The 9,597-nt window shown below is 36.7% G+C and overlaps 1 protein-coding gene across 2 annotated transcripts; it reads right to left on the minus strand.

Moving 5' to 3' along the window:
* Positions 265 to 8,451, minus strand: LOC109708563. 2 transcript variants are annotated; one of them, XM_020230360.1, is made up of 9 exons: positions 7,495 to 8,451; positions 5,818 to 5,947; positions 4,964 to 5,454; positions 4,344 to 4,424; positions 4,079 to 4,177; positions 2,708 to 2,821; positions 2,030 to 2,113; positions 1,131 to 1,202; positions 265 to 873 (listed from the first exon to the last, which is right to left on the minus strand). In XM_020230360.1, the coding sequence occupies exons 1-9, from the start codon at positions 7,804 to 7,806 to the stop codon at positions 610 to 612; spliced, it is 1,647 nt and encodes a 548-aa protein (XP_020085949.1). In that variant the 5' UTR covers positions 7,807 to 8,451; the 3' UTR covers positions 265 to 609. The 2 variants fall into 2 exon arrangements, with proteins under 2 accessions (XP_020085949.1, XP_020085950.1); XM_020230361.1 differs by lacking the exon at positions 7,495 to 8,451 and adding an exon at positions 7,457 to 7,477.

The following is a 9,597-nucleotide window of genomic DNA, read 5'->3' on the forward strand; positions in this document are numbered from 1 at the left end:
CGTTTTCACCCACGGTTCTATTAATTTTCCTTCGTAAGCTTCCAACAAAATAAAAAAAATCAAGTGACACAAATACCTCTTTTCCATAATTTTATGATTAGTTTGAGTCGTTTGATTCTCATATGCTTAAAAACTAATACGAGAAATTAGAAAAACTCAAAACTAGATATAGTTTTAATTAAAACAAATACGAAAGTTCTGGTGGGGTCCTTCCAGGGGATCTGGCGTACCTTTTCAACCATTGCTCCCAGAAAACACCCAGAATTTGGAGACCAGTGGTACCCGGTTAATAATTTGCCAATTAACTGTTCATCTTTTACAAAGTCACTTTGCCTTTATTCCAATGAAAGAATAAAGGGCTTCATCAGCTATTCTTACATTTAGAAGCCTTCAGGGGATAGATAAAGTCAAATCAAAAAGGAAGCCGAAAGAGCACAGGCCATTCTCGGTGAGAGATGCATGACTCCTATTAATTCCACAAGGCCTGCACAATGCCATCTTCTTTTCCTTTTTTCCTTTAGTATATTTACATGCATTTTACCAGCCCCATTGCCCTTCTTCTGTTTCTCAGTTTCCGAATATAATCAACTCCTTGCAGTTTTGCAGCTGCTATGGAGATCTCCTCCAATGTTTAATGCCCTTCTGGTGTATTTTGAAGGGGCTCCAGCTTTTCCTCCGCTTCGGGGTCTCGGAAAATAAGCCGGAGGCTAAAGCCTGCTGCAGCCACAGATCGAACTCGTCCTCCTCGGCGATCATCTCGGCATCCAAACCCCACGGATATCGAGAAGAGTTGGCTCGGTTTGTAGTGTTATCCAAGCCAACCATGTTCACCATAAAGCTCGGCCGGTGAGTGTTCGGCCTGCACACCACTCCCTGTATAGGAATATGGATTTTGAACACAAACTAGAAAATAAGAGAAAAGGGTTTAAGGGACTTTTCCATGCACATATCCCTGTCAAATCATCTATTTACGTACATGTAAATACTATATTACCATCTATGTATATACCCATCTCAAGAGTGAAAATATAGTAATCCATATAATCGCTCAAAATCTCGAGATATGTATAATTGATAACAAACAGTTAAATATAAATGGCAAAAGCATGTTAAAATTATTAGATGCTGACCTGGCAAATGGCCCATTCAGACACATCAAATATTTTACTCTCGGCACAAACAAAAGCTCGTGGTATATCGACCTGAAAAAAACAATCAGTTTGCTCATTTAGAAACAACATGAAATGTTGTGCAAATATAATAACAGGCTCAAAAGTTAAAATATGGAAAAGGGTAACTAACATGTGGGCAGTCCCTGAGTTCTCATCTGATTGCAATTTGGTAACTGATCTTTCACTTAACCAGATTAACTGTTGAAGTTGTCTCAATTTCTTCTTTTTAAAAATTTTTTTTTTTCTTATGAACGAATAATAGAGATTTTGAACAGCAATTAAATCTAGGCTATGACATTCCAAGATATTATTAGATTTAGACAGGTGTGAAGACTAATTTGTTCAAGAGAAGGACCAGGGACCAAATTGCCATTTGTCACAAGCTCTGGGATTTACCGTGAATTTTATTTTATAGAAAATGCGTTCATAGAGGATTTGAAGCAACGGTATGTGGAAGTCATTAACAATTGCTTCTTCTGCCATTTACTGCACAGGATAAGTATGATGTGTATTATATATCTTCGTCCTCCAGAACCAGATACACAAATCAGAAATGGAACATTGGAGACTTTCATCATATTTGAAATAATTCAATTTTCACAACCGCTGCACCACTAAATGACAAAAACTTTCGAATCAAACTAAACAGAAGGGATAGCTAATATATGAATTGTGCCGCCTCCTCTACCATGAAATAGGCATCATAGTGTTGATGAACCAGTTAATAAGGCACATGTAAGTTACATTGAACCAGATTATCATTATATATCCTTTCGCCAGAAAATTTTGCTATTCATCAACTGCTACCCTCAAATTGAACAGTAAAAAGAAAAAGTAACAACGTAGAGTAGAAGTACCTTCTGAGAAGTCGAAAAGAATGGCGAACGATTATTTTCTACCCATCCGTCTCCATCCTTGGCTAGATGAAATTGGGAGCAATCCTAATGTCAGAAGGTATACAGGTCAGGTATAAAGTGTGAATATCATACTTACTAGGGTGAAATATATTAATACCCCATATACTCTCCTAATGCCACAACTTGGTCCCTTAGCTTTTCACTTAAACACTATAGTCTGTGAGCTTTCTTATGTTATGCAAATCCACCGCTGACCGTCAAAAGAGAATCTAACTTTATTATGAAATGGTTATTTTAATTCTCCTATAAAATAACTTCCTTGATTCAGTTTCAAACGAAATAGAGTTTTATGGTTATTTTGCAGCAAAAGAAAACAGACATTGGATTTTTTTTTCTGAACAGCCAGGAACGGAATTGAAATATATGAGAAGATTCAGGGTCTGTAGTGTTTAAGTGAAGATTGTACAAAGTCGGCAATATCAGAACAGCACATAAACTATGCATACATTTTTCTCCTACTCAGATACAATGAAGTGAAAAGAAACTTTGAAATGCAGAACAACTAAGAGCATGTAGTCTCTGACCTGGCACCACCGTGCTCGGGCTTTACTTCTACAGGTGCATATCCACGTATGGAAATTGCCACACNAGAACAACTAAGAGCATGTAGTCTCTGACCTGGCACCACCGTGCTCGGGCTTTACTTCTACAGGTGCATATCCACGTATGGAAATTGCCACACTTTGTGCATTGTATGCGCCTCGACTCTTCAGATATAAACTCCCCTCCACCCTGTAAAACATAATTTCAGATACTTACGAATGTGTTTTGAATCTCAGAATCAACCAAGTAAAGATGTCAATATAAAGGATATTATAAAGGAGATAATACAATAGTTGTGTAGAATAGGACGACCCATCCATATGTAAGTACACAAAATCCAATAAAATTTTAACCAAAGAATTTTTATTAAAGCAACTTTTACATATATATATATATATATATATATATATATAGAGTGGGCTGGTATGCTTATGGAAGCACGGAGCCCTCCGTGCTTCCAAGTTGTTTTCGATGTTCGGACTTTCGAATCGACGATCGGCTCCGTTAGAGTTGATCTAGAGTATTTGAAGTACCTAGAAAATAAATTTTGTGATTTTTCGATATCATTTGCCTAGTGATCGAAGGGGCTCAAAATCAATAATTTTAACGGCCGTGGTGAGCCGGTTGCAAGTTTAACGGTGTAGAAATATCCAAATCACATGAAATTTTGATAGAAAATTCTTTATATTATATAAAACAAGATCAATAACTTTGATCTAAAATTTTAATGTCATATCATCATATTTTGTAAGATTTTTATTTTCAGCCGTTGATTTTGAGCCACTTCGATCACTAGGCAAATGATATCGAAAAATCGCAAAATTTATTTTCTAGATACTTCAAATACTCTAGATCAAGTCTAACGGAGCCGATCGTCGATTCGAAAGTCCGAACATCGAAAACAAAGTGGAAGCACGGAGCCCTCCGTGCTTCCATAAGCATCCTAGCCGCTCTCTCTCTCTCTCTCTCTCTCTCTCTCTCTCTCTCTCTCTCTCTCTCTATATATATATATATATATCACTGCAAAATCATCTCCCAACATAAATACCCTTTAAGGAAGCAGAACTACTTAAAATACAATTTTTGAAAGAGAAGTTAAATATTCAGTAAAGGGGAGGCCTACTTAAAATAACATTAGCAAATTGACAAATGAATCATTCCAACCCAGTGGGGTCAACCAATTCACATAGAGCATCCACCTTGCATAGATCAACAATTTATCACAACCGCAAATTAAAGAGACGGAAAAATCACATGAACAAAATACCATGGCCTGTTTTAGCTTCAGATGTATGACTTTGCCAAAATTCTTACTTGTATTCTTAGTTACTTTTATAACTTAGAACTATACAATTATGTGAACTTGTTCATTGACAGCTCAATTTTCTGTGAAGTACAAGATCCAACTTAAAGCTTGACCCATAAGCAGACAAAAGATAGTTCTACCTTTTGAGAGATACCACAAGATTTCTGAGACACTCTCCTGGCTTCCTCCTTCCTCAATTGTTCATCATAACTATTCTTTTTAGTTAAATCCGAAAGAACCTGAAAAATACTACTAATGAGTTGAAGCTGTAATAATCTCAGAAATCATAGTAAACCCAAACACTCAAACTAGTAAACAAATGGAGTACAACTAAATCAACAATTCTTTCTCAGGTAAAATTCTTGGTATAGAAGGAAAACAATAACTTGTCCTAAGGGAACTTGCCTCATAAGCACACTGCAGCTTTTTGAATGATTCACAAGCCAATGGATTTCCCATATTTTTATCAGGATGCACAAGCAGGACCTACATAAATAGAATAAAACACCAACAATATTAAGAAAATGCAAATGAATAAATTCCCTTCAGGTAAATTGCACCAATAGCCCTAAACTTTTAATGGAGTTTCAGTCTCTCATTGAACTTTCAAAATATGCATCAGGCAATACTATTTAATATAAGTCCCTTCCCCATCGTCAGGGGAATCACAGCCTGCGGTACTGGTGCATCCAATCATTTTGCGCCATCCATTTATCAGCCCCCCATCCTACATCTCATAGATAAACTAAGCTGGGGCCTTTTTCAATATTAATAAAGGTCTCAATTCAGTGTACAGTAAGATGTCTATATGAGATAGGATAAAGGGCTAATGGATGGGGTAGTGCATGTCGTATGGACGCACCTGACGCGGGCAATAAATCTCATCTACATGTGGGACAAATGTGAAATAGTATAGATGGTACACGGTTCAATGACCAACTGAAACTTTGCTAAGAGTCCAGGGACTAGCAGTGCAGTTTACCCAATTCCTATTGTAGTTACCTCTTATCATATTGGTGTACAACCTTTCTGCGGTATTCTTTTTTTAGAAACTTGGGATCAATAACTTTATTGAGAAGAAAACCAAGAACTTCATAATGAGTCGAGCTAGTCATAATTCTCGTTATCTCTTCTAATGAAGCTGAATCACTTCTCACAACTTCACTAGAAGCAGCCTCCTTTTGGGTGTGAGATACAGTTGGAGTGGGTGTCGTACAAGATGCTTTAGATGAAGTCACATGCTCAGGCTCACTAGTTGAAGGGGAATATTCACAATTTTTAGAACACTCCTCCATAACTGGTTCAGATTCAGATTCCTTTTCGTCGTCCAAGTTTACATTTTCGGTGGGAGCATCACATCCTTGAAGCAATACATTGAGGAGATAATTTGAGAGGGAAGAAACATTTAGGACTAAAAAAATCCCAAGCCATCCCGAACGAGCATTGACACAATAAAGAGCATATGTTGTAGAGATGAGTATCGCAAGTCGTGCATGATTTAGGGAAAACATATAGCCTGCATTAACATAGAGAGAATCTACCTCAACTTTAAAGAATCAAAACACACAGTAAAGATGCCAGAAGTATGTGTTACATATTGGAAGCTTTCATATAGGAATCCTTGCAAAGTCATTTTTACACATATTTACCCTAGTAAAATCTGAATTTCATATATAACTATCAAAATTGCAGTTTCTTACAAAAAAAAACCCTCATCTTGAGTGGGAAGCCATCCAATTCATGGGAGAAAGATGATTTGTAAGAAACTAAGGTTTTAAAACTGTACACAATTTTGCTAAGGTAGATATGTGAATATCGCTACATAGTAGGGTAGCTAAATCTGCAAAACAAAAGAACAAGTGAAAAAATCAGTCCAAACCTCCGCCTATAAGAAGTGTCCCTGTCATCCAAAAGTTGCCATATATCCACATAATCAAAATTGCAAAGAGTCCTACAATAAAGAGCCCGGGCGTGTAACCCAAATAGCGAATAGTCACACCAGCAGCTATCTGAAACAATAAATTTAGTTGTCAGCATTTAATCCCTAAATGAGCCTTCTTTCTGGTAAATTTGATTTCTTAGGTAGGTAACAGACTGTTCTTCTCTAAAAGTCTAAGAACCAGAAACAAAATAAGTATTGGAGGAACTAAAGCATATTCTGCAAAAGCACTAGCCACTGATTATGAGCAGTCAATAGCCAAATTCAAAAGATAATAGAGCTTGTACTCCAACTAAAAAAAGTGCTACAATATCAAACGATAAATCTCAAAGGATTATAGGCCGATGCTTGCTTTAACCTAAGTGAATGCTAAGGCTATATAAAAACAGGTTTACTCTACCCTTTTTAACCTTTCAAGATAGATTAACTAATCCAAAGAAAAACAAAAAAGGAATTCCATTGAATTGTATTTTTATTGACCAATTAGAATTGCCTTTTGGCATAGCAGGCCTCTCACAGGGAGGCCCACACGACGGGTTATTAGCTCAGTGGTAGAGCAGGCCCCTAATAATTGCATCGTTGTGCCTAGGCTGTGAGAGCTCTTAGCCACATGGATAGTTCAATGTGCTCGTCAACGCCTCACCCAAAGATGTGGACCATCCAAGGCACATTAATATGGCGTACTCCTCCTGTTTGAATTGGAGTTGGAACCAAACTTCTCCTCAGGAGGATAGGTGGGGCGATTCAGGTGAGATCCAATGTAGATCTAACTTTCTATTCACTCGTGGGAGCTCTCGTAAAATTTCCTATGTCGCATCCCTCAAAATCAAAATAAATTAGCTTACAAATTGGCTAAATTGGCTAAATTAGCTGTAGAGAAATCTTTATGAGCTTTGGTTTTCAGTTCGTGAATGTATAGGTTTCTTACCATTCGGCTCATTTTTCAACAAGCACGTGGTCAGAGATCACTTTCTCCTCCCACTGCGTGGGAGCTCACGATTTCATGTTCTACTTCACTCCCCGATAGGGGTTCTTTTCACCTTTCCCTCACGGTTACCCAATTAATCCCATTACAAGGCACCAGAATGCTAGAGTCAAAGTTGCATCAAGGATCTTCTACGAGTTGCCAAGTATAGTATCTGACTAAATATTATACAGGACTTGAACTAATCATAGCAGTGTCCACAAAGTACCCAGTCATGCATCATGAGAGTGGTGACTGGTAAAGAATTTCCTAGACAGGCTCCTAGACCAACATGGAAAATACTTCATTTTTGTTTCAAGCAAGGTTGATTTATAAATGAATTCATAAGTTGATGATTTTCGTCATGCACTAGAGGGCAATCTAATGAGATAAATGAATTAAAAATTGACATTACAGCTTGTTAATAAATGCGAAGACCTATGCTATATAACCTAACATATGGACATGCAACTAATCATGCAGCATGGCTCAATCAGTGTGCTTAGAGATTTAAAGTGATACTTTTCACAAAAATAACAGTTTCTGCTAACAACCCACTTCAAATATTTGAGTCACAATTAACTGCAGAAAAACAGTAAGAATGTAGAATATTACAATAAATAGCAGGAGTAATATAGAGATTTGGATCAAACCACGCTAAGAAGTGCATAAACAAGGCAATTCATTGATGTCAAGCAAAGAAAGCAACTCCACATTGTGACAAATAGGGCCACGGAACCCAAACTGATCAGAGACCAGAAACCTCCCAGAGCACAATCTTTCCATTGCAACAGTACCGTCCAAAGAAACCTCCCAACATTCAAACAAACTCGATATACCGTGGGCCAGTGGCGATCGACTAGTACTATGAGCTTCTCTCTCACACAACTTCGGAAACCAGTAAATGCTTGCCTCTGAGAGTAAACCCAGTTCCATAGTTGCTTCAACAACCCTAAATCTCCCATTAAATTTACCTATAAAGGATCAATTGCATCTCTGCGAAATTAAGCAGAACTAGAATTTATATCCCCCAATTACAAGAAATCGTCGAAGAATCATAATAACTCATCCCCCTGAGCTAAATAACAATCAATCACCAAGGAAAAAACGTCAAATTGATCCCCAAAAACACCATTTCTTCCACAAATTAGGGCAAGAACCGTTTCCTAAAGCTACAAAACCCTAGTGTTATATCAATAAACAGCTCGAATCCTCCTCAGAAACCCTAAAACACCAATAAACAACAGGGGAATCGACCCACTCCAGAAGATAAGAACAAGAACGAGAGAAGCCGATCTGATGAAGGGATTCAATGAACGCCGACAAAGAAATCCGATCCTTCGTGTTGAATCACCCCAAAAACATAAAAAATTCCACGAGAATCTGATGAAACCCTAGCTTTTCCTTTTCCATTTTTCCTTTTTTTTTCTCTTTTTTACCGGAGCCTCAGCAATGGCTCGTGAGAGAAAGAGGCGAAGGGGATGTGCGGTGGCGAGTATTAAAGGAAAAGGGAACGGAGAAAAGTCGTAGAGAGAGAGAGAGAGAGAGAGAGAGAGATTAGGGCTTTTTTTTTTTTTTGCTTGTCTACAGTAGAGAGGAGATAGCCATGGACGGGTGGAGAAAGAAAGAGTGTGCATAATGGGGGAGATGGTGGCCTTCGGTGTAACGGTGAGGTGACTGTGGGTCCCACGTGTCAGTTTTGCAACCGTGATATGTAACGGACACATGGAAGGTTGCGTATGTGAGTGAGCGAGTACTCTCTTAGCAGTAAAAAATAAATTAAATAATAATAATAATAATTGAATTTATTTGATTTAAATCAATAATTTTAAAATTTTAATAAGTTTATAATTAAAATATATATATAACGTACTAATTAAATTTACAAAAATAAATTATCTATTTAAATTTTTAAAATTAAAATATCGTTAGCTGAATAAAATTAAATAAATTAAAATTTATATTAATAAAATTAAAATTTTAAAAAATTATTTTATAAAGTACTGTAAACTGTTCAACTGCTGTTGAGCTAAGTTGAACTACGGTACACTATCGTGCACCTGAAGCAACCGACTCTGTAAAGTGTAATCAATAATGCAATTTTCGCGAAAATTATGTGTGACACGTAAGGGCGACGGCTGTGACACTGACTTGTGGGCCCCACGTTAAGTGGGCCCCACTTGTCGGCCTAATAGCCGGGATATATAACCGGTACACTGGAAAAGAGCTTTTGCTTAAAAAAGTAAGCACTGGGGATAAAGTATATGGGAATAATGACTCTTTTGCATGCCTAATTATTTTGTCCTTTTTTGTAGGAGAGTGGATAAGATCACGTGATTATCATGTGGCCATTTGCTTTGTTGGAAAAAAATAAAAATTGTAGAGTGGTCCCTCCTAGTTTATTTATTTTTTTAAGGCTGAAAATAATTTTCAGGTTAAAAATAATTTTTAATTATATGAAAATTTAGATAAAATTTTTTTACCACTTGTTCATTTAAGTTAATAGCTTTTTTAACTGTACTTACCTCAGTTGTTTATTTTTTTGGGATTTTTTTTTTTTAGTCTCCTAAAAAAAAAGGCACTAATAGTCTCATAAAAATTATATTTGTAAGATTGACCCTATTTCTATCACGTAAGTATCACATAAGCATCATATCAATGTATTTATAATTTAAATTGAATATGATGAATTATTCGCTGTGTAAATTCATATACAAATTCGAATCTGTTTACTTGTACTAACGCCGCATTTCACA

Source organism: Ananas comosus, linkage group 4 (assembly GCF_001540865.1).
Source record: "Ananas comosus cultivar F153 linkage group 4, ASM154086v1, whole genome shotgun sequence".
NCBI lineage: Eukaryota > Viridiplantae > Streptophyta > Magnoliopsida > Poales > Bromeliaceae > Ananas > Ananas comosus.

What these genes read in the sequence shown, in the direction of transcription:
- LOC109708563 (XM_020230360.1), bottom strand. Translation starts at nt 7,806, where the DNA reads ATGGGAGATTTAGGGTTGTTGAAGCAACTATGGAACTGGGTTTACTCT. An exon ending in AAAAAGAATACCGCAGAAAG is followed by an intron (nt 4,425 to 4,963) that starts GTTGTACACCAA and finishes CTATTTATGTAG; the next exon opens with GTCCTGCTTGTGCATCCTGA. An exon ending in CCCGAGCACGGTGGTGCCAG is followed by an intron (nt 2,114 to 2,707) that starts GTCAGAGACTAC and finishes TTCTGACATTAG; the next exon opens with GATTGCTCCCAATTTCATCT.